Source organism: Chenopodium album, chromosome 17 (assembly GCF_948465745.1).
Source record: "Chenopodium album chromosome 17, dcCheAlbu1.1, whole genome shotgun sequence".
NCBI classification, from domain to species: domain Eukaryota; kingdom Viridiplantae; phylum Streptophyta; class Magnoliopsida; order Caryophyllales; family Amaranthaceae; genus Chenopodium; species Chenopodium album.
Window position 1 is genome coordinate 34,714,149 of NC_137850.1, and position 25,749 is coordinate 34,739,897.

The window sequence follows — 25,749 nt, forward strand, 5'->3', positions numbered from 1 at the left end:
TTCATTAATTGATAAAAATGCATTACAATACTGAGACTATATTAATAGCTCACTTCTTACAAAGCAAGTCAGCAAAACAAGCATAACAACTTAGCTAAATGACAGATTTAGGGAATAAAATAACAAATTAAGAGAATCATTCTGTTATAACAGAATGCTAATCCCAAGCTAATCCTTTCCCCATTCATTCCCCTTAGCAGCCACCTTTTCCGAGCTGTCACTGAATTGCAAATTCTGTTGTAGCTTTTCCACCTCAGTTAGTCAACAACGCTCCTAGCAACATTCTCATCATGTGCCTCATGCGTGATCCCCAATGTAACAGTGAATAATGTCATCATATTGCCTTCTCTAGCTTCCATACTTGCATTAATACCCCCTCTTCAGCTGATCCTTGACCCCAAGGATCAAAATTAGGGAATTGTTCTTTAATAGCTATAGCATCTTCCCAAGTGGCATCTTCCGGGGCAGAATTAGACCACTGGACCAACCATTGAATGACAACATTGTTGTGCCTCTTCACACCCCTCTTATCAATCACAACAACAGGATGCTTGGGTAGGACACCTGCCTGAGAAACTGTAGGTTTAGTAACAGAGATAGGTGCAGGAGGAATAGGGCCTGAGTATCGTTTTAACTGAGAGACATGAAAAGTAGGGTGCACTTTAGAGTTGCTAGGCAATTTCAGAGTATAAGCTACCTTTCCCACCTTCTTTAAAATTTCATAGGGCCCAAAATACCTTGCTGCCAACTTTTGGTTAGGTCTAGTTTCAACTTACTGCTGTCTGTAAGGTTGCAGTTTCAAATATACCCAATCACCTACCACAAACTCCCTATCACTTCTGTGCTTATCATCCTGTTGTTTCATTCTGTTATGAGCTCCCAATAGTGAGCTCTCTCTGCTGCAAACTTCTATCCACACTGTCCACAACACTCAACCCTGGTAAATAAGGAATGTGCAGTGGTGGTTTCTGTCCATACAAAACCTCATAAGGGGTCATCTTGATAGCAGAATGATAAGTGGTGTTATACCAAAACTCGGCTAGTGGTAGCCATCTAGCCCAATCTTGAGGTGTGTCAGTGCACATACACCTAAGATAGGTTTCCAAACACCTATTCAAAACCTCAGATTGTCCATCAGTCTGTGGGTGATAGGATGTGGATAAGCTATGTTGAATTCCCTGTAACTTCATCAATTTTGACCATAATGTGATGATGAAAACTTTATCTCTGTTTGAGATAATAGATATAGGGAAGCCATGGAGCTTGTATACATGATCTAGGTATGCTTAAGCCACCTTGAGTGCTGAAAAGGGATGCACTAAGGGAATAAAGTGTGCATACTTACTCAGCCTATCAATCACCACCAAACTCACATCCTTCCCTAGGGATTTAGGTAACCCCTCAATGAAATCCATGGTAATATCTTCCCACACCCTGTCTGGTACAGGAAGAGGTTGTAGTAATCCAGGATAAGTAGAATTGTCATACTTACACCTTTGACAAATGGTGCAGTGATTGATATAGGTCTGCATAGTCAGCTTCAAAGGCCAATAGAAGATGCTCTTGACCTTTCTCATAGTGGCTTCTATTCCAAAGTGACCTCCAATAGCAAAACCATGCAGCCACTCAAGGATTCTGTCTCTCAGTTCAGTACCGTTCCCTATCACCAACTTCCTTTTCCTTCTCAGTTGATCTTCCTTCCATGTATATCTCTTATGAGAGTTGGGATCCTTTTTTAAATCTTCTATAATCTGCTGCATATTAGGATCTTCTTGCCAAACTTTCTGAATGTCTAACATTAGATCAGAACTGATGGAAGACACAATCAAACTCATCAACTCAGAGTTGGACACCCTAGACAAAGCATTAACCACTTTGTTCTCACAGCCTTGTTTATATTCAATGACATAAACCATACCAGCCAGTTTTGACATCCATTTTTGCTAGAATGGAGTCACTATTTTATGGTCAAGAAAGTGCTTAAGATTTTGCTAGTTAGTCTTAATCACAAAAGGAAGAACCATTAAATAATGTTGCCATTTTTTAACAGCATAGACTATAGCCAATAGTTCTCTTTCATAAGCAGATAAGTGAAGGTTCTTTTCAGCCAGAGCCTTGCTAATGAAGGTAATAGGATGCCCTTTTTGCATTGGAACTGCTCCAATCCTTGATCCTAAAGCATCAGTTTCAATGACAAAAGGTTGCTGAAAATCAGGTAGAGCAAGTACAGGTGGGGCATTCATCACCTATTTGAGTCTCTCAAAAGCTTCTGTGGCTTCTTCATTCCAAGTAAAAGCATCTTTCTTCAACAGATTAGTCAGAGGTCTGCATATTTTCCCATAGTCCTAGACAAATCTCCTATAATAACCTGTGAGACCTAAGAAACCCCTAAACTGTTTAAGAGTTTTAGGTATAGGCCAGTCTAGAATAGCCTTGATTTTCTTAGGTTCAGTTGTAACCCCAGTAGCAGATATAACATGACCCAAATAGTTTATTTGGATAGAGCCAAAAGTACATTTCTTCTTATTAGTATGCAGATAGTTTTCTTTCATGATTTCCAGCACTATCTACAAATGACTCAAATGCTGTTCCCAGTCTTTACTATACACCAGTATGTCATCAAAGAAAACGAAGATGAACTTCCTTAAGTGATCCTTGAAAACATGATTCATAAGTGACTGAAAGGTAGAGGGAGCATTAGTTAACCCAAATGGAATCACAAGATATTCAAAATGCCCAAAGTGGGTTTTGAATGCAGTTTTGTGCACATCTGCAGTGTGCATCCTCATATGGTGAAAACCAGATTTCATATCAATCTTAGAAAAATAAGCTGAGCTATGTAACTCATCTAGCAACTCTTCTATCACTGGAATGGGAAGTTTATCCTTGATAATGGCCTCATTTAAAGACCTATAGTCCACACATAATCTCCATCCCCATCTTTCTTCTTGACTAGCACTATGGGTGCAGCAAATGAATTGTTGCTGTCCCTAATAACACCTTGATCAACTAACTCCTGTACCAATCCCTCAGTGACTGTCTTTTGAGTTGCTGGGTATCTGTAGGGTCAAATATTGATTGCAGAGGTACCCTTCTTCAAGGGGATTATATGGTCAAAGAGTTCTCTAGAAAGTGGTAGCCCTTCAGGAGTCTGGAACACCTCCTCAAATTGACTCAAAAGTTTTTCTAAGTCGGGATTCTCACCTTATCTTGTTTCTTGACACTCTCTCAGCTGAGGGCTCCAGTCACCTTCACTCTGCACCAACTATAACATAAACAACTCACCAGCCTGTTGCATGAGCTTGTCTAATTTATCAACTTGTATACCCTTAATTTTCTTTATAGTAGCTCCCCCAACTTCACCTTAGTGTTTTACTGCTTGAATTCCATACTGAAATTTTTGATATCCCAGAGGATAGGACCCAAGGTTGAAAACATCCCTAGCATCATTTCACTGCCACTCAAAGGCAGCAATAGCATATCAGCCTTGAAGTAGTAACCCTGCATTTTCCAGTTAAAGTCCCTAATAATGGCATCACACTTGAGTTGGCCACCATCAGCCACCTTAACCCACATAGGCTTCACTTTCTCAACCTTACAGTTCAGCTTAAGGGCTGTTGTAGTATCAATGAAATTGTTTGTACTTCCAATGTCTAAGGGAATGTGTAGTGACTTCTTGCCATGTTGCCATATCATTCTCATAGTGTGAAAACTGATATGCCCATCCAGAGCTTGAAGAGAAATTTGAGCACAAGCCACCTCCTCTGCGCTCTCTTCACTGTCCTCCAACTCATCTTCTTCAATTTCATCTTCCATTTCAATATGATACACCTGAGGTTTCTTGCCTCTACAGTTATGTCCTGGTTCAAATTTCTCATCACACCAGAAAAAAAGATTTTTAGCTCTCTTTTCATTCATTTCAGCTGGCTTCAAGGTTCTTCTGTTTGTATTTTTGTTAGTGTTTGGTCTTGGGTAAGGGTTGGTGTTTGTTTTTGGGTAAGGGTTGGTGTATGGAATCTGGTAAGGGGTAATTGCACCCTTCTAATTGGGGTTTGTGTTATGGGGTGTAAAAGGTGTGGGTAGCAGAGGGGGTTGTGTTTTAGGGTGAAGTTTGTTCTTCTTAACTTTCTGAGCAGCTTAGCTAGGTAATGAGCTTGCTGTAAGGATGTGGGTGAAAACATTCTCACTGCTAGTTGCACCTCATCCTCCAAACCACCTATATAGCAACTCAGCAAGTATACCTTAGATAACTTTAATCTGCTAGCCAAGGCATCAAAAGAGTCATAAGACTCTTGTATTGATCCAGTCTGTTTTAAAGCCTTTAAATCAGACATTGGATCATCATACAATTCACCAAATCTGTATGTTATGCCCTGAACATACTATTCCCAAGAGGGAGGAGGTTTATCTTTCACATAATTCTGATGCCATAGAGGGCCCTCCCTTCCAGATGAATTGTAGCTAGTTTAATGTTTTTAGCTTCAAGTACAACATCTAAATAAAAAAATTGATTGCACTTATACAACCATGACTTCTGATCATCACCATTGAACTTAGGGAATTCAATCTTAGTGAGTCTGGTGGAATATTGATAAGTTGAATTATGCTGATCATTATTACCATTATCAAGCTGTCCAGATTTCTCAAGTGACTTTTCAAGTGATCTAACAGGAGATTTTTCAGGTCGGTGTACTCACATCAGAGACTAGCTTAATAACTTGCACAGATAGACCTACCATGAGATCATGCAATTCAGAAATGGATTTGGTGTTCTGACTGATATTTAAGCTATTACTATGATTATTTTCAACCATGGTTTTGTTCTGTTCATCTAAAAGAGATTTAAGAGCTACCTCTAGCTTCTGCGAATCGGCAGTAGTGACAGAGTCAGCATCATCACTAACATGCTCAGTGTTCTTCTTGGGAGGCATCCTGAATCCGAGGATCTGTCAGCTTTGATACCAATGATGCAACCTGGAGAATTCTTACCCTGATCCAATCACTCTAGGTGATGAGAATTAGGCTTGATGAACTCAGAGAATATTGTAATACCCCGTATTTTTATACACATTTTATTTTAAATAAGTATTTTATGAGGTATTTAAATAATTTGAAATGAATTATTTACGGAATTTTAATTATTTATTCTAAATAAGTTTGGAAATTTTTTATAAAAGGAAAGTTTTATTTAATTAATTATTTTATTAAGTTGGGATTTAATTTAGGAAAGTTTTATTTTAGTAAAGTTTCATTAGGATAGGGATTAGGAAAGATTAAAAAAGGAAAGTTAGGTAAGAAGGGTTTCTAGAGAAAGGGGTATAAATATTCAACACTTGGGCAAATTAAACTTTTCCTAGAGTGGAGAATACCCAAGTTAAACTTTCTCTCCCTTCTCCTTTATTTTTTTTTCTTTCTTTTCCCCTTCCCCTTTTTGCACAGCCGGCCACCACCACACACCACCGGCGCAACGGCCAGCAGCCGCGGTGGCACCGACAGGGCGTGACAGCAACCCAGCCATGCCGTGGTGGCTGCTGCTGTCCGACCTCCCTGTCGAAAAAAAAAATATTCTTTTTATTTTTCTTTTGTTTAATCCTAGATCTAATTATAAATTATGATTTTTGTGATGGTTTTATGATGATTGATTTTAAGTATGATGTGAATTAATTTTCAGATTTTAAATTTAATTAAAAAGCCCTAATTTTGAAATCCTAGATTTATAAATAATTGATTATTGAAGGAATATGATTTAGGGTGGTTTAAACCTTTAATTTGAGGGTTTTAAAGTATAATTACAACAAGTTTCATGAATTAATATTGCTGGAATTTTTGTTAGTAAGCTAAAAATTAAGTTTCTTGAAGGAATTTTGACTACCCATTAATTGGGATTAAAGTATGAGGTTTTAAATTAATTTTCAGCTTGTTTTAATTAAATTATGAGTGGTTTAATAAGATTATATATTGCTGGAAATTTATATGGAGTAGATTTTAATGCCATATTATGATTTTGGATTGTAGGAGACTTTGAAGTGAGTGATTTCTATTAGTCGTGGTGATTTTAAGATTGTATTCAAGGTACGTTCACGTACTTAGCATATTTTTGATGATGTAGTATCATGCTAGGCTTGATTAATAGATCCCAAGTAGTATCATGCTAAATTATGATTGGAGATTGTGATTTGGTTAATATTGGTGATTGAATTATGAAGCATGGTTTATTTGTGATGGATTAATGATTGGTAAATAATCGTTTGGTATGTTGTATATGAACCACACTTTTATTTATGGCATGATAGAAAACATGTTTAATTAAACTACATGTTTAATTAAGTTTGGAATATTGAGAAGGAATTTTATTATGGTTCATATAATTTTTATTGATGCTTTAAGCATGAGGAAAGAGTTATTTAAGTGTCTTTGAACACGAGGAATAAATTATATTTTGGTGCCTTAGTGCACTTAAGGTGTTTTCAACACCGAGGGATAGGATTTGTGGCACATTATGCGTTTAAGGTGTCTTTGACACCGAGGTAGATTTAAAAAGTGTTCAACATTAAATATTATGTGGTCACTAATTATTCAAGAATTAAATTGATATGTTTGATTGTTCGGATAATTATTAAGATTGAATGATTATGGTTTGAGAGTCATCACCAAGTCTAATAATATATAAATAACGTAAAGTGAAAGAGATTACGCACCAAAACTCTTGAAACATATATACCTTGAGTATGAACATATGGGGGGAGTTATGCGACTTTATATTTGACCATAACTTTTATTAGGAGTACATGACACTGTATTTTCCTTTTATTATTATGCGCAGGAATTCTGCCAATTACGAGTGTTTCTTTTATACTGGTACGGTCAGCTCCAGTGTTAGTACCCATTTATTGGGGCAAGTTAGGGGGAAACCCGTTCGATGCGTAATCAATACTAAATAAATTATTTAGTTACTTAGTTGAGAAGTCTTGTTGTATGTTGTGTGCTTGTAAACAGATGCAACAAGGTAAGTTGTGTGTTAATAAGAGTTGTCCCAACGGTGAAAAAATTCTTCACACAAAGTTATTTTTTATCCAAAAATGTATCCCAGTGGTGAAAGTTCACCAAAAATCTCACAAATTTCTGAGAAAATAATCTCAGCGTGAGGAAGTTCATGGAAAACTTCATGCGGGCCCCACAACCAAAAAGTTAGACAAGTGTCAACTTTATTCCTTTTTGTTTTGTTTTGTTTTGTTTTTTTAAAGCTTTAAATGTAGCCACCCAAGTAATGACATGTGGCAAGGTCTTTAAATCAACCAATCATATTTTTTGGGCAGAGTTTCTTACCGTTATTTGTTTGTAACGACTATTTTTTAAATTTTCGGTTAATAGAAAAATAAAATAATTACACCAACGGTCACAAAATATCTTGCTCTATAAAATGACACCCATTTTAATATATTTTAACTCACCTCAAAAATCATATTTTTCTCTCTAAATCCATCTAAAATTAGCAAGTGTTTAGTTATTTTGTTTGCTAAAATAGATCCTAATAATCCCAATTTTTCACAATATTTAAATGATTTTGATCCTTTTCTTGTCAATCATCCACGAATTTCTTAACTTCTTAATAGATTTGGAGGAAATATATCTATTTTTTCTCCACAACAACCACCTCCTTCCTCTCAAAATGACGAGCAATCTCCACAAGTTTATCAAGGAAGCAACAGTCAAGTGAGTGAAGATGAAGAGGACATTGTTCCGGATACACCTCAATCCCCTCCGAAACCCATATTGTCACATCAACTCCATGTAAGGTCAAATCAGCCACTTCTAGTTGCTACAAATAATCGTGATTGGTCTATAAGAGAAGATGAAGCTTTAATTGCGGCTTACTTTCAGCATTGCACGGATTCAATTATTGGCAAAGATATTAAATTTACTGATCTTTGGAGAAGTATTCATGAGTCGTATGCTGCGGCCTAAAGGGCTCGACCATTCAAGTTACCGGAGAGAAATATGAACATGTTGGAGAGTCATTGGAAACAGATGGCTGGAGACTTACTCACTTGGGCTAGTGCATTAGATGAAGCTTCTGGATTATCAAGAAGTGGATATAACGATGAAGATATTATCAAAAACGCTCATGAATTTTTTAAAGGGCTTAGGAACTTCAAGTTTTAAAATGCTTGGGAAATGGTGAACAAATATCCAAAGTGGAGAAAGTACACGAGGTGGGCTATGGATAAGGAAGAACGAAAGAAAGTTGATGCTGAGCACAAAGCGGAAAAAGAGCTTCAAAATAGCAATGATAGTGGTAAGAGAAGTAGAGAAGATGAAAGTAGTAGCTACAAATCTGCAGGCATAACACGCCTGGATGGTGTAAAGAAAGCCAAGGTAAAAGGAAAGGGCAAAGGGATCGCAACAGAAGAAACTGTTATTAGTATTGGTGAACAGGTCAAGGCTCACACCGATCAACGAGGTTCAAAGTTAACTCTTAAACAACAAAAATTTGAGTTTGAAAAGCAAAAGGAAATGAGGAAACAACGACAATTAGAATTAGAGGAGAAACACATTCGGCTACAAGAAGAGAATATGCGGACTGATAAACTGAAGTATAAATTTGACATGTTACAAATGTTCTTGTCTAAGACATCGCTAACCCCAAAGGAAGAGATGATTACACAAAAACTACTAGATGAAATTTTTGAAGAGTAATTAAGTGTGATTATTCTACATTTAGTCTTTGTGTTTTAATTATTTGTTGTCATTTTCATATTAAGTCTTTAATTTAAGTGTTATGTAATGTTAAGTGTTTAGTCAAGTTTTAATTTAATGTTAAGTTTTTATTTTAATTTATATGTTATGTAATGTTCGGTCTTTACTTTAATTATGTAGTGTTAATTCTTTACTTATGTTTCAATGTAAAGCATGTATTTTAAATTGTTTAATGTGAAGTTTTTATTTAATGTGTACATTGGCCCAACGTACTAGTTTCTTATATCAGTGAAATGTCATAGTCACCTTATCACGGTCATATATGTGTCATTGAATTGTCAATTCACTAAATTACAATTAATTCATCGTCATGGCATGGGGTTGTCCATTCATATATGACAATTAAGTACTATTGAATTGTCAGTCAAAGTGATTACTATAAAGTTATTGTATAGTCATATATCTGGCACATGACTATATGACCTTGAATGTGTATGTTCCTTCTTTTGGTTCTGTATAAAGACTATATGCTTGAGTTATTATCATGCATAACCCTTAACCTCCACAAAAATTAATTAAATTAGAAAGAATGTTGTTTGGAAATAGCTCAACAAGCTCAAGTTCTTCATCAGATGACCAAAATGAAGAAATAAACTCGCTTATTGACGATTTTTTCGTTAATCACTTACCAACTATATTGTCACCACCTCCACCACTTCAAACACAACTTAATACTGAAGAAGATTATGTTGTTGTTCGAATGGATAGGAAACGAGAAGAAGGGCATAACCAATTGGTCAATGACTACTTCGCAGACCCTCCAAATTACAATGGAAATAAGTTTCGGCGCAGGTTTAGAATGAAAAGACCTCTGTTTTGTAAGATTGTAAATTCAGTGATGGAAAATGATCAATTTTTCGTCAGAAGATGAGATGCTGCAGGGCGATTAGGGTTATCTGGACTCCAAAAGTGCACTGCAGCAATGAGAATGTTAGCGTATGAGGTTGCTCCAAATGCAGTTGATGAATACCTAAGAATGGGTGAAACAATTGCACGGAAATGTCTTGCAAAGTCCTCTGAGGGGGTTATCAAACAATATGAAGCTGAGTATTTACGAAGCCCCGAATGATGAAGGCCTACGAAAGATCTTGTATAGAAATGAACACCGTGGATTTCCAGGCATGATTGGGAGTATTGATTGCATGCATTGGGAGTGGAAAAATTGCCCTAATGCATGGAAAGGTCAATACTGCGGATGAAACAAAAATGCAACCCTCATTTTGGAAGCAGTTGCAGATGAAGATCTATGGATTTGGCATTCCTTTTTCGGTATTCCAGGTTCGTGTAATGACCTTAATGTTCTATATCGTTACCCTGTTTTTAATGATGTTTTGCAAGGTCGGGCACCTTCTGTTAAGTTTACCGTAAATGGCCATGAGTACAACTTGGCGTACTACCTAACTGATGGTATTTATCCTAATTAGGCTACTTTCGTCCAAGGATTTACCCATCCTCAAACTCCTAAACAAAAACTTTTTGCTGATCGGCAAGCTGGTGCGTGAAAGGATGTTGAACGTGCATTTGGAGTTCTGCAAGCAAGGTTTGCGATTATACGACAACTAGCACTCGCTTACGATGAAGATATATTAGCTGACATTATGAAGACTTGTATAATAATTCATAATATGATAGTCGAGGATGATCGAGGTACATATAAAAACGCAGATGTAATAAGAAGATACTACGAAAAAGATGTAGCTTCTAAAAATCCACGTCGTAGACACCAAGCTAGTACAAGTGCCACTGTCAATGATGATGAACCCTTCCAGTTCCAGAACGGACGTCCGATCAACATTAACAACTACTTAGAGAAAATGGACGCTCTACGTGATAGACGAACTCATCAGTCTCTTAAAGATGATTTGATAGAGCACATTTGGAAAAAGTTTGGCGACAATAATCCTTGAAATCTTTTAGCATTTCTATGATTGTACCGTTGTTCTTCTCTGATGTACCGTTGTATTGATTTAACTTTATGTGTTTTAATTTCAATTTCATTATGTGTTCATTTCATAATTTATTTGCAAATTATTCGGTATCAAAATATTTAAAAAATTGTAAATGTGACATTAAAAGTAATTAATTAAATATTGTCATTAGAAATAAATAACTAACTCGTTATTGTATAATTATCACTTAATTACGTAATAATAAAAATAACCACAATTTAGTTATTGACATTTTCATGTACAAAAATATTAAATACTTTTATTTAATAAAATTAAAAATTAAAATAAGAGAGAGAAATGTGGTGGGGTAGTGGGAAAAGTAAGAGAGAGATTGGTGAGGAAATTTTTGATTTATTCATTGATGGGATAAAAAAAATTCCTTCACAAAAAATCTGATGTGGAGGAGAGGGAAAGGTAGAGAGAGTGGTGAGGAATTTTTTTTTTCTTCACCATTGTGTATGCTCTAAGTGAAAGCATGTTATAAATTTAAATACGCTTATGTACTCAGCTTTGCTGATTGTGTGTGTTTGTTAGCCTTGTCTTTATCTTGGCCCTATGATGACCCATTTTTAATGGAGAGTAGTGGAAACAAGTAGAGAGAAGCTTTTCAGGTGATGAAGCATATTCATGATGGGCATGAGTGAAGAGTGAATCATGCTAGTTTCCATAAGTTTATGATATGTTTAATTCTTTTATTATTTTATTATATTATAATTGTGAGACTAACGCAAAGGTTTTGAATTGGTTGTAGGTTGACTTTGTTTTACTTTGGTTTGACTTTACTTTCGTTGATTGACTTTTTAAGTTGAGTCGTTTTAAAGGTTTTTTTTAAAAGTAGTCTTTCGCTGTGTGTCTTTGATAGTTGCCTTAGCCGTTTTCACAGTGGCGGTAATGTCTTAGATTTTCCTATTTTGAGTTTTAAACAGAGCAAAACATGTATTTAAAAGAAAGGAATTTCTAGGGTGTTACAAATATCCATGCAGAAGGAAGGGAATTCTCGAGAGTATTCACCAATGAAACATGACTGTATTAGAGAGAATTTTAGAGAGATAAAGAGATAGCAGGGGAAAGTTGTAATGATTTCATTAATTGATAAAAACGCATTACAATATTGAGACTATATTAATAGCTCATTTCTTACAAAGCAAGTCAGCAAAACAAGCATAACGACTTAGCTAAATGACAAATTTAGGGAATAAAATAATAAATTAAGAGAATCTTTCTGTTATAACATAATGGTAATCCCAAGCTAATCCTTTCCCCATTCATTCCCCTTAGCAGCCACCTTTTCCAAGTTGTCACTAAATTGCAAATTCTGTTGTAGCTTTTCCACCTCAACAATACAGTCAGCAACGCTCCTAGCAACATTCTCATCATGTGCCTCCTGCATGATCCCCAATGTAACAGTGAATAATGTCATCATATTACCTTCTTTAGCTTCCATACTTGCATCATTTTCCTAAGGCAGTCATTTAATTATCAATTGTTGTACAAGTACGTCTTTAATTATGTCAAGATTTATCAATCAATTGAACATTTTAAATATTTTTTGAAATAAAAAATGGAGGGTATTGTTGAGATACTAACTTTTCATTCCTCACATTACCTCTAATACGAAGTGACTTGAAGGAATCTTTAAAATAATTTCCAAATGTATGATAATTGAAGTATACGATTCCTAATGCAAATGAGATTTGATATGAAACATTGGATACCACTCTAAAGACGTCAATTAATTAAGATAGTTGATATTTAAAGTAATATATAAGTATATAACTAGTTTTTTTTTTTTTTTTTTTTTTTTTTTTTTTTTTTTTTTGTTGTTGTTGTTGTTGTTGTTGTTGTTTAGAGAGCCACAATGATAGGGGTGAGAATCGATCCCTAGAACTCTTGGAATTGGGAGGGAAGCTCTAACCACTTGTGCTATCCCTCACTCTCACTAGTTATTTTAATATGGAGTAGTAAGAAATGTGTTTAACAAATACTCGGTACTACATACTACTCCCTCCGTCCCTTTTTGATAGTCACTTATGCCATTTTTGGTGGCCCAAAATGTTAGTCACATTTCACAATTTTAGGTGCCAACCAACACTCAAAATGACATATATACCCTCATTTTTTTGTCTGTATTACCTGTGCTTCCCGAATTACCCTTATATTTTCTTCTGTACTTGTGCCTTATTTAATTCTTGGTCTCCCTTGAATTTTGCTACTCTGACTTATTTCTTGCAACGTTATTTTCTCTATCTTCATTTCTCTATCTTTATTTCTGGATCTACAATTCACTCTTTTTCTACACTCTTCCATTGAAGAACCCTATTTTCTTCCTTCTCTCTCTTTAATTTAGCATTTTCGGGGTTGAAAATCGCTGGAAAAATTGTGGATCGGTGCTCTACTTGTTCAAACAGATCAAAGTCCTCAACTAATTTTGTGAATCCGCCCTTTTTAAAGGTGATAGGTATCGATTTTGTTCTTCGCTTTCGTGTATGTGTGTTTTTACAATCTTTTTTTGAAATAATTTCATTTTATTTGGGTGAATATATTAGTTGATACACTTTTTTGGCATGGACATTGATTTTGTGAATTGCTATGATTATTATGTGGCCTTGTTGATAAATGGTTATGAATTTGTGAGTTTTTCCTTCAACCTAAATCATGATTATTATGTGGCCTTATTGATAAATGATTATGAATTTGTGAATTTTTTTCAACCTAAATAATGATTATTATGTGAGGTTGTTGATAAATGATTATGAATTGGTCAGTTTATTTCAAACCTAAATCATGATTATTATGTGGCCTTGTTGATAAATGATTCTGAATTTGATTTAGGGTTCATTGTTCACTTGATTTAGGGTTCACTGTTCACTTGATTTAGGGTTCACTGTTCATTATATGTATTGTTCATTGTTCACTTGATTTAGGGTTTTTAGTTATGATATGATCCTGGGGTTCATTGTATTTATTGACAGTGTTATAACATGAGTCCTCTTGTGTTGAATGTTTCATGGTTGAAACAGAAATAAAGGATCCATGTATTTACCTGTCATAAGTGATTGTTTGTCATTGTGGCTTGTTGGTTGGTTGTTTATGCTCTCCTATTTAGTGATCATGAGTGAGTCCCCTGCTTGCTTTTTTTTTTCAGGCTACCTGTGATCATGAGTGAGTCCCCTGGTTCAAAAGAATCATACTCTCATCACACCCACAGCTATGAAATGTATAGAAAGCAGAAGGCTGGTAGGGATGAGGTTGATAAACCATCCAAATCTCCAACCAAACCTCCAGCAAAATCTCTAGCCAAACCTCCATCCAAATCTCCAGCTAAAACTCCTTCCAAGTCTCCTGTCAAGTCCCCTGTCAGAATTCCCTTGGAACAACAAACTAGTTCACTATTTGACAGGCAATTTGCTGATTCCATATCACACTATACATCTGAGACCTACCAATGCACTGATCGCGATTGTGAATTAGGTAGTGGGTGTGATGGGGAGCACAGTTACAATAATGAAACTCTGAGAATCGGGTTTGGAATTGTCCCTGAAGGCATGCCACCTGCAGAATCTGACTATTGGCCTCATAATTGGTACAAAAGGCAAGCCAGAAAGAAGGGTTTGCCAAGACCCTATGGCAATGTTGATTCTGATTTCTCAGACTCCAATGATGATGATGGTGGTTGCTCTCCTTCTAAGATGCATGTGTCCCTTAAAAAGGATTCTGATAATGAATCACACGGCTAAGTTTCATTTCTTTTTTTTTTCCTCCTTGAGTTTGGACATATTTGAACATGATGCATGGTTGTATTTGGAACATGAGAACTTGTTTTGCATTTGGGTTTTAGTTCTGATATTGATTATGTTGCTTTACTTTGGTTGTCTATTACTTTTCTTATTGATGATAATGAGTAGTTGGATTGTTGTTGCCTCTTATAATGAGTGGTTGGTTATGTTGCCTATTCTTTTTGTACAACCTTGATGACGACTAGTTGCCTTGTTATTGCCTATGACTAATGCCTGTTGGGTTTATGTTGCCTAGTATGTTTGTTGTTGTTGATTATGGGTAGCTGCCTTGTTGTTGCCTATAATTCATGGCTAGTTGGTTTATGTTGCATATTCTGTTTGTTGTTGTTCATGATGAGTAGTTACCTTGTTCATGATGGTTTTTGTTGCCTTATGGTATGTAATGATAGCTTGTTTGTATTGAGAAGGCATTAGGGATCTTGTTCATTTAATTTTGACCATAAGGTACCATCTTCCATAAGGAAGTGTAATGCATTATATAAGTTAGATTTGGCTACTCATTTTGCCTTTTATTATAAAAATTTAAGACTCTGAGACCTCTTTTAATAACATGTCCTTTAATTGACTTAGTGTACTATTGCTAATGGGATTATTGTTTAGCTGTTCAAATTATTGAACAGTTTACAAATATCCCATTAGGCAATAGTAGATTATGTTGACTTTATGTGACTTGTTGAGGTCAGTGGTGGATAATGGGAGTATGATGTTATAAGACTTTTTGTTTTTGTCATATAACTTGATATTGTGTTTTATTTTCTTGTTTGGTTAGATAAGATTGCTTATGTGTCTAGGTTAGAGCTTGTATTCTCCTGTATATGCCTTCCATGATATGCACTAAGTGCCCTGAGACCTTGTGTATGTTGCAATCATGCTTATGTTGTTCAACAGAAGGGGTGTGTCAGTAGATTAAACAATGGTGTTTACCTATTTATACACCCCGTCTGTTGAAACAACATAATGTGTTGGTTATTTTAAACAATGATGAGTCTTTTTGTTGAGATACCCAACTTTAAATGCCCTTTCATTCTGCTGTCCTTAGAGAATAACTCAGAGTGTTCCCGATTTATTTCCTTTGCTGACTGTGGAATGTTAGTGGAAGTTTGGTTGGAGTGTCAATGATGCTTGGGTACAATCTGAGTTAACTAAAAAATAGTGCAATGACGTATTATGAGCATTATGTTTTGCAAAATAAAATGCATGTTTCACTTCATAACATAGGACGTGATTACATTTTTTAATGACCTAATGTCAAAGGAAAAACATAAGCATAAATACATGTCAAAAGATTAAACATTTAACCTCCCTATACTAGTGTGCATTGGCATTTGAAGTAGATGCCTCATGATCATTGGCCATAACAAGCCTATAAGCCTCTGTTGTTCCATTCATTTGATGTTGTACACCTCCTGTGTTTGCAGTTTCTTGTGAGTGTTGTTCTTCATTTGCTAGTGTATTGTCATTGTGGTGCTCTTCAGTGTCTTCTTCATCATCTGAATCTGGCTTGTCCTTGTACACTCTCTCCCATGCATCAAGCACAACCTACATAGGAGCTTCTATGTCATCTTGTAGTCTGCCCTCTCTTTCCAGTTTTCCTTTATTCACATGTGGAGGTTCAAACCTGTTAGAACCTTTACTTTTCATAATTTGGTTCATGGTGTAGCACAAAGTTACCCACACCTTGAACAGTCTTGTAGGATGTAGCTCAGCAAATGCATCTTCCACAGCCTTTATCAACTGATCTGGTGTTTTAGCCATTTTCTTGTGTTGAAGTGATTGGATGCTTCTGAAAAATCCGAAGTCCAGAACATTCATGTATGGACTGTTTGGTGGCTGTTGAGTTAATATAAAGGTGAACCCTGGCTGTTCACAATGTTCTTGCCAAATAGGATCATCTTGAGTTATATGAGCCTTTGCATTGTCTTGCGAATGTATATTGCACTACTAGAAATAGGCTGATTTCCGACGGACATGAAATTCCATCGGAAAGATCGGAAATTCCGACGGATTTTTATTCTGTCGGTTATTTCCGACGGATTTTAACAATCCGTCGGAAATTTACGACGGAATATTCTGTCGGAAATTTAATTTTCCAACGGAATTAAAAATCAGTCGGAAATTTCCGACGGAATATTCCGTATATTCCGTCGGAATATAATTATATATATATATATAAAAAAAACCTTCCCTCTTAAAACCCTAAACCAACCCGCCTCCCCCTTAATTTCTTTTTTCTGTATTCTCTTTCCTCCTCCTTCCTCTTCTCTCTCCTCCGCCCCCTCCTTCTCTTCTATTCTTTCATGTTCTCTTCCTCTCTCCTCCGCCCCCTCCTCCTCTTCTCTTCATCTCTCTTCCTCCTTCTCTTCCTCTCTCCTTCTCATTTTGTTTCTCTTTCTCTTCGCCTCATTTCTTCTCGACGGAAAAAATGGGTTTGGCCGGAATATAAAAATGGGTTTTTTTTTCTTCGCCTCTTTAATGGTTGCTTGGCAGGACTTTTCATGAAATTAATGGTTTTTGGTCAAATTCGACCATGAAAAGTCTAGATCTAGACTTTTCATGGTCGAATTTGGCCTATTTAAACCAAATTCAAGAATTCAAAGGCAAATTCGGTTATTAAGGTATGTTTTCGACTATTTCATATTTTTTTTGTTTTTTTTAAACAAAATTGTCAGTTGTTGGCATGTTGCTGTGATTGGTGTGGATGTGGTGGCTGGTGCGAATCTGGTGGATGTGGTGGCTTGTTTTTTTTTTTTTAATTATTTTCGGTTATTTATTTATTTTTTAATTATTTCGGTTATTATGCCTGGTGCAAATTTGGTGGATGTGGTGGCCGTGGTAGGTGGTTTTAGATCTAGGTTTAGTTTGGGAGGGTTAGGGTTAGGTGGGGTGGGTTAAGGTGGTGGGTCTGGTTAGAATAGGGCTAGGAGGGGTTTGGTTCGGTTAGGGTATGTGGTGGGGTGTTTCGGTTAAGGTGGATAGTGGTGTGGTTCGGATAGTGGGGTGGGGGTAGGGTTGTCAGTGGCGTTTTGGGTGGTTGGAGGTGGTGATACGCCGTGTCGGTGGTGGCGCGGCGTTTTTTTTTTAATTGCATAAAAGAACTTTCTGACGGAATTCCCGTCGGAAGTTTCCGACCGAATTTACTATTCTGTCGGAAATTTTCGACGGACTTTTCCGGTGCCGAAATATCTCAAACGACGGAAAAGGTGGTTTTTCCTACCATGCTGTTTCCGACAACCACTTCCGACGGAAATTCCGTCGAAAACCCCTTTTCCGACGGATTTCAGGATGTTTCTGACGGAATTTTTCCGTCGGAAATGGGCCTATTTCTAGTAGTGTTGTGTTGTGTTGACCTGTTTGAGGCCATTTTGCCATAATTGCTGGTGACCTTTTCAATTAACATCCATCTTGACACATCCCTATTGATTGGATCAATGATCTTCATTACTAGGTCCCCTTTCTTCCTGTTCTTTGAGTTCCTAAGCGCTCGCTCTTTTTTTGCAAAAGGGAAAATGCCTATTTTCCCATCAAAAATGACTTCCTTTTGTGCATTATACCAAGGTTTTGCAACTACTCCTTGGAACATGAACTTGGGAATGAACTTGGATGATTGCATAACTCTATGTGGACCTCTTTCTCCTTTTGCTAAGTATGATCTATGTGTTTTTTTTTGTCAAAGTAAACCACTTTTCATCAATGTGGATTGTGTTGTACATTAACTGGTATACTCTTTTTGTGCCTGGTGAATCACCTATAATGTTATTGAGAATGAATCTGAGCCTTTCTATTCTGTTTGCTGGTGCAAGCTTTGGCTTTAATGCATTTGTGTGAGGTTTAATTTCTCCTCTCCTAATCATTCTTTAGATTGTGCTTTTACTCACATTAAGCACTGAGGCTAAGTCCCTTTGACATGATCTGTTCCCCATTGCCACTGCCCTGATGTCCTCATTTGAAACAGACACTCTTTTTCTTCCACAGTTGTGGAAGCCTGTTGACATATTGTACTGTTGCTATGCTTCCCTTTGTTGCTTCCCCCTTTTTCAGATTCTGAGTATAATTCTTATGCACAGATTAAAATGAATGGCAGCTTGTTGAATGGATCCACGTTTAAGCTTTCCATCTGTTGATCTGGTCAACAACCATATCAATATGTTGAAGTTGTCCCCATTACTGAGCCTCCTCCTTTGCTGATGATGAACTTCAGCATGTTGTTGGTTGAATGCTGCCTGCTAATTGTTGTTGTTGTTCTGACCTTGTTGTTGATCTCATGTTGCTTGCTGATTGTTGTTGATAGCTTCTGTCTCATGCTGGTTGCTTGTTGGTTGAGCTGCCTCTGTTGCACCAGGGGAAGGGATTTGGTTTAAGTCAAACCCAATGTTGTCATGGATGTTTTTTGATTCATACCTATCTTCATAGGCAGAGTTGAGATCATACTCAAAAGTAAAAAATATCTTGCATTTCAGCATCATAAGCAACAACATCTTCATCCACTTCATCATTTAAATCGCAATTGAAGTCTGAAGCCATTTGTGTTTGGAGGCAATGATGTTTTTAAGGGGTTAATTTTTATTTATTTATTTATTTTTTTTTTTGGGTTAGTTGATTATGCTAATTTTAATCTGTAATTCCCTCTCAATTGATTTGAAAATTTGAGAAGGAATGGTTTTTATAAGGACCTCATTTGATTTGCTTAGTCATCAATCTATGTACTTTAATTCTATTGGTTGCCAGAATTTTTTTCTGCTATGTGATTGGTTTAAATTGTATCACATGGATTAGTATTGCAATCCTATTATTTCAATGGCTGTGTAATAAAGACAAAAAAAAAACCCAAGGGTTTCTTCTTGTTATCCGCCCTTTTTTTAATGCAAATCAATTTCTCTCTCTTCTTTTTTCTTTTTTTGCAAATGATTAGGTTTTAGTTTCTATCTACTTTATTTAATTCACCTTAATTCCTATGATTTTCTACCAAAAGTGACTATCAAAAGGGGATGGAGGGAGTACGTATAATAAATATGTCCGGTAAAATAACAACACCTGGAGACGGAAATTATTATTTTTAGTGAAATTTATAATTTATAAATAAATAAATAAATTAATTAATTAATTAATTTAAAAAAAAAAAAAAAAAGAAAAACTTAGAAGTATTTACACAGTACACTCTTACGCTGCAGTGCTGCACCCTTTTCTCTCTGCCTTCCATTGAAGCACATTTTGAAGCAGCTTCTGACCTTTCTCAACTCCATTGAAACAGCTTTTCAGATAAGATTTTTATCTTTAATCATTCATTACTGATTTCGTTCTAGGGTTTAGTTTCACACTATCATTGGTTTGTATTCAGTAATTTAGGGTTCTTCACTTCTTCTAAGGTGTATTATTGAACTATTGATTATAATCACCGAACTTATGCTAGATTATAACCAGAAAAATTGTTGTTAGAATTATTCTATGTGCATTATACATTGGTAATCTTAAGCAAGACGAATTTATCTGAATTTTCAAGCCTAATTTGAGTCAAACTTGGTTGCTATTGTGTTGCAGACTTTGTTTATAACCCTTTAATGTTAGAACTGAATTATGCAAATGTACCTATTATCCTGGCGGCCGCTCCTCTTGCCCATGTTCATCGACGGGCCTGATTATAAAACCCGAAAGGCCGGAAAGCAGTTTGGTAGGGATTAGGGAAGGATTACTTTGTTTGTATCATGTTTTATGGAAGAAGTAATCTGTTTTCTGTTGTTGTTGCTAGTAGAACTCGGTTTCGCTTTCTTGGGCTTGCCTCAATATCCTCTCTACAGCCTTTTACACCGAACATTGCAACCATTCCTGGATGTATTTCCTTCTTACAGATGTTTGCTAAGAACTCCAACTTGTACAAAGGCAAAGAACTGCATTCATGGATGCTTAGACACGACCTTTTGGGGTCTCCTTTATCGATTACGAGCCTCATTAACATGTATTCTAAGTGTAATCACATGTCCTATGCGTTGTCTGTGTTTTTGACATCCAAAGATATTCATAATGTTTATACATACAATGCAATCATAGCGGGTTTTGTTGGCAATAATTTAAATGATGAAGGTTTTGAGCTTTATGTGGATATGAGGCATCAAGGTTTGCAGCCAGATAAGTTTACTTTTCCTTGTGCAATTAAGGGCTGTTCAGAAGTTGTTGAAGTGAAAAAGATTCATGCTCTGTTGTTTAAGTTTGGGTTGGAATCGGATGTATTTATTGGCAGTGCTTTGGTCAACTGCTATTTGAAATTCAGGGCTATGAGTGAATCTTATAATGTGTTCAATGAGTTGCTTGTGAGGGATGTTGTGCTTTGGAATGCTATGATCAATGGTTATGTTCATATTGAGGAATTTGAAATGGCTTTGGAAATATTTAGGAAGATGAATGAAGATTGTTCTAAGCCAAATAACTTCACCGCTACAGGGGTTTTATCAGCCTTGGCTATGAGTGCGGACATTATTAACGGACGTTCAATGCACGGTTTTGTAATAAAGAAGGGTTATGAATCGGTTGTTTCAGTTTCAAACACATTGATTGATATGTATGGGAAATGCAAATGTGTTGATGATGCCTCAAAGATCTTTGAGTGTATGGCAGAAAAGGACTTATTCTCATGGAATACAATTTTAAGTGTTCATGAACAATCTGGTGATCAACATGGAGCAGTGGAACTTTTCCACAGAATGTTAGACACTGGTGCTAGACCCGATTTAGTCACTATTACAACAGTACTTCCTACTTGTTCTCATCTGGCTGCTCTGTTGCATGCTAAGGAAATCCATAGGTACATGATTGTCAATGGGCTTGGGATTAGTAAAACTGTGAGTGATTTTGACCACTTGCTTGTAAACAATACTCTTATGGATGTGTATGTAAAATGTGGTAGTATGAGATATGCATACATGGTTTTTGACAAGATGATTTTCAGAGATGTGGCATCTTGGAATATCATGATCATGGGATTTGGCATACATGGCCAAGGGAACGAGGCATTATCTATGTTTGACTTTATGTGTGCTGAAAAAATAGCACCAGATGAGGTGACATTCATTGCTATTCTGTCAGCTTGTAGTCATGCAGGTCTTCTAAGGCAGGGCCGTGAATACCTTTCACAAATGGAGTCTGTATATTGTGTGGTTCCTACTATTGAACATTATGCCTGTGTGGTTGATATGCTTGGTAGGGCAGGGCAGCTTGATGAGGCTTATGAATTGTTATTGACGATGCCTATTGAGAGTAATGCTGTTGTTTGGAGGGCTTTTTTAGCAGCATGTAGGCTCCATGGAAATTCTACTTTTGCTGAAGTTGCTGCCAAGCATATAAATGAACTTGATCCCGAACACTGTGGAAGTTATGTATTAATGTCAAATATTTATGGTGCTGCTGGTCAATATGAAGCAGTTTCGGATTTAAGATTGACTATGAAGGGACAAAACATAAACAAGAATCCTGGTTATAGCTGGATTGAGGTCAATAATAGTGTCCATATCTTCGTTACTGGTGACCAGAATCATCCTGAAGCTAATTCAATCTATGCCAGTCTAGACTCATTGATTGCTCCTCTTTGTGAGCATGGATATGCTCTTTCTTCCCTATAAACAACAGGAACTTGCTATTTCTCAGCGGTGAGATACAATTGAAATTTTTTCTTGAATATGCCGGTTAGATGAAGCTGAGGTGGTAAGTCAGGTTCATTGATTTAATACAGACAGCTGATAAAGCCCTTTGTTATGTCTTTATTAAAATTGACTTTGTTTGGGTTGCTAGGCTAGGGACTGCACTCATGGAATGGCTTTGAACTGACTTAGTGTATATCTGGCAGTGGCTATTTTGCAGCATATTGGAAGAACGATCAATGATATGATTTGGTTGATTCTGTAAGTTACTATTATGTATGAACCTTTTCAACTTAGTGTTCTATTTTTGAACTTGTCTGGTAAACCCCCCAGCGCCACCACAAACCAGTTTGGTCTTTGCAAAAATTTGGCCCCAGGTTGTAATCAAACTGTTCCTTGAAACAACAGACCTTTTTAATTGGTTGATGAATTTACTTGTCCTCTGCCAATCATAATTCATAATCAAAATATCCTTGGGATGAAGGGAATTTTATTCCACTTGCTTGTTTATGTTTTTTCTTTAAATAATTCTTTTATAGTTTGAAAATATGCATTTCCTGTATTCAATGCTTAATTATTTCTAAACTTGAGAAACAGATATGAGATTTTCACTTGCTGATTAATTCTCTCGTGTCTGAGACAAACCTGATGTTTTACTTGTAGCTGTTAGCTCTAGCAATTTAGTTGAAGATTTTGGTAAACTAGCAGCTCCTAGTCAGCAATTTAATAAGGAGTAGCATTTTGGAAATATATAATAACATATGAGGGTATATGTTAATTGAAAATGCTATGAAAAGATTGAATGGAGTTTAACATTCTCCGATAGCCTTCAAAATGCTGAATTTGTATTGCGCTTCTAATAATACTTTGCAAATTAGCTTTTCTAGTTCCAGCTTCCAAAATACTTAGTGAATATGTTATCCAGCAAAAATCTTAACTAAGGCTTTAATTTGGTCAAAAGCCTCTTAATTTTGTACTAAGTATGAAGTATGTGTTATCCAGCAAAAATCTTAACTAAGGCTTTAATTTGGTCTAAAGCCACTTAATTTTGTACTAAGTATGAAGTATGTGTTTTGTAAGATGCTAATTGCCATATATAGGCGTGTACATTGGATGGAATAGATTAGGCTTTCCTAAATCCAATTTCGGTCCAAACTTTTTAGTACTATTGGACTGTTAGCATTGACTTATCTGGTAACTAATGCTACAGATTGCCTTTGGATTTTACAGTTTTCCCTACGGCTCTTGCAACGGCATTGGATATCAATCTGAGCAGTGTATCACTTGTTTTCATCTCTGTTACATTTTCACTTTGGTATGTCTCTTATACTTGAAATTTATGTTTTTGCAATATGGTTTTATTCCTCTATTTTCTCACCCCAGCTTAAAACCCAATGAGCTTATCTTCTTTGTAAATTTGTAATTGCTCAAATTTGCCCTGTAGTTTGCAGTGTAAATCCACCTCTGATATTTCTTCTTGTCTTTCCTTTAGAGTAGGCGTTATTTTGTCACGTTATCTTCCCTCTCCCTTCCATATTATCTTACTGCAAGGAATCAATATTAAGGGGAAGGGTATGTTAGTCATAGTCTATTAGTAGTGACTAAGGGAATAAGCTAGAGGTTTGTTAGGAGAGATTTTCTGTAAATAGACCTCATTAGGAGGAATAAGGACATGTTTAATATTGTGAGGTTTGTTATTGGGAGAGAGTGAGCCTCTCGAAAGCTCATATTAGGAGAGAATCCACCTCTCGAAATTAGCTGTAATTCTCATCTTAATACTATAAACATCATCTTCATTCTTAATTTCTGCCATAATTCTTCTGTTTTACTGCCATTTTTAGTGTTGTAATGAAGTCAGTTCCTAGCACTTACTTCTTTTCGGATTATGTCTTTGTATATTCCTATGTTCTGTGCTGGAAATAATCTGTTTAATAACTATAAGATGATGCAATAAGTTTGTCTTTTACTTTAGTCCTGGCTAATAGCTGCACTATTCACATAAGATAAACTTTAGATAACATTATAGCGGCTGATAAACAAGATTAATTATCATCTCATTGCATTGCCCTTTCCTCAGGTCCAAATCGAGGTTTTCACATTTCAATTTAGAAATTAAAAAATTTTGTCAAAGAAAAAAACAGTATAATTTTACTAGATCTTCGAAGCTCCTATGATGTTCATAATTAGCTAAACAACTTAGTAAAAATCTGTTAGTTCTTGCCAATTTGGCTTGGCTGTCGATGTTTTGTTATTGTAAGCAGTAGCATGGAGTGAATATCTTAGAGTGTGATTTTGTTTCCAGGAAGAAAAGAAGAGTGAGCTGTGGATACACAATCCAGGGAAAAGGCATTCTTGCCCCAACCTGACAATGTCCATTCCACAATTACCATGTAAGGGCACTATCATTATGATTATAGACGATAGTAGCATTAAGCATCCTAGTAACAAATTGCAAGTGTTTTAATTGCAAGCATCCTAGTACCAATCCCCCAATATAAACATCTTTAGATTTTGAGCAAATGTAGTCAATTGGGCCTATTTAAATGATGAAGCAGATTGGTGTCTGTGTTACCATCCCCATTTAAGAATGTTTTAAGCAAAATGTTGGAATAATTAAAGTCAAGAACTTAGAAGACCAATTGAAGAGGGGGGGGGGGGGGGGGGGGAGGTGGGGTGAGCGAAGGGGTATATTGCTACTCACAGTTGTGTGACATGCTTGAAGAGTTCTTTAAATCATTAAATCTGTTCATTCTTTGTTCTGCCTTCAGACTCTTACATACGCTTACATACGCATCTGAAATTATTTGATATTGTTACCAGCTGAGTGTTCAATCAGCAACTGTTGTTTTATTATACTTGATTGATTAAATGTTAATTCTGCAGCATTGGTGTTGCTAGGAAAGGCTAGCATTTTTATAGTTGTTGGAATATTGTTTTGCCATTGTTCTCCATAGATTATTTCTAACAACTAGTATCATATATCATGTATTTATAAATTGTCAAATTTATTTATTTGTTTGATGTGTTTGGCTTTTTAGAGTTAGATTTTTCTCAGTAAGACAAGCAGTTATGAACTTCTATGTATTTTGAATAATTGCGCTGTGAAACTACAACTCTTCCCGCCTTTCTCTTTGCTGCTGAAATATAAACAAGTCTCAGAGATATTGTCAATGCTTAAGGGGGTATAAGCAAACTAACCTAAAAATTGCAGTGGGAAAAGAAAGGGTTAATTTTTTAAGCATATTTTATTAACCAAAAAGGACAATATAATAAGGAGGTCAAAATTAGCAAGGTGGATTGTAAAGTTAGGATGGATATGTTGTAGATCTTTTGTTATAGCTGTTTGTTTTAGCAAGCCTAATGCTGCCTTTTTCGTACTTCAGGGTCCAGGACACAAATGTCCAGATTACACGGTTACTCCTGGAGTCTTGGGACAATGGATTACCCGCATTTGTATTATACCTTATACACGATCACTGATTGAGCCGATTTCCATTTTGATCTCAAGAACAAGGCTTCAAATTGCAACTAGGGCATAGGAATAGATATTGAAGATTAAATATAGAACTATAGAAATGCTCCCTTATTTTTAGTTTATATTTTGTAGATTTGGATTGCTTC

At 36.0% G+C, this 25,749-nt stretch overlaps 3 protein-coding genes across 5 annotated transcripts; 2 read left to right on the forward strand and 1 right to left on the reverse strand.

The window, feature by feature from the left end:
• Positions 1–1,991: 1,991 nt before the first annotated feature.
• On the reverse strand, positions 1,992–2,552 carry LOC145588864 (putative mitochondrial protein AtMg00860). Its single transcript, XM_081645460.1, has 2 exons — positions 2,369–2,552; positions 1,992–2,173 (listed from the first exon to the last, which is right to left on the reverse strand). Exons 1-2 carry the CDS (start codon positions 2,550–2,552, stop codon positions 1,992–1,994), a joined length of 366 nt encoding a protein of 121 aa, XP_081501586.1.
• A 6,734-nt stretch (positions 2,553–9,286) lies between these two features.
• Positions 9,287–10,664, forward strand: LOC145588865 (uncharacterized). The gene is made up of 4 exons (XM_081645461.1): positions 9,287–9,575; positions 9,639–9,737; positions 10,036–10,164; positions 10,390–10,664. The coding sequence occupies exons 1-4, from the start codon at positions 9,287–9,289 to the stop codon at positions 10,662–10,664; spliced, it is 792 nt and encodes a 263-aa protein (XP_081501587.1).
• Positions 10,665–19,670: 9,006 nt separating this feature from the next.
• Positions 19,671–25,749, forward strand: LOC145587834 (pentatricopeptide repeat-containing protein At3g14730-like). 3 transcript variants are annotated; one of them, XM_081644511.1, is made up of 5 exons: positions 19,671–20,168; positions 20,250–22,192; positions 22,280–22,389; positions 23,359–23,443; positions 25,512–25,747. In XM_081644511.1, the coding sequence occupies exon 2, from the start codon at positions 20,347–20,349 to the stop codon at positions 22,108–22,110; it is 1,764 nt and encodes a 587-aa protein (XP_081500637.1). In that variant the 5' UTR covers positions 19,671–20,168; positions 20,250–20,346; the 3' UTR covers positions 22,111–22,192; positions 22,280–22,389; positions 23,359–23,443; positions 25,512–25,747. The 3 variants fall into 3 exon arrangements, with proteins under 3 accessions (XP_081500637.1, XP_081500636.1, XP_081500635.1); XM_081644510.1 differs by having other exon boundaries at positions 19,671–22,192; positions 22,335–22,389; positions 25,512–25,749; XM_081644509.1 differs by having other exon boundaries at positions 19,671–22,192; positions 25,512–25,748.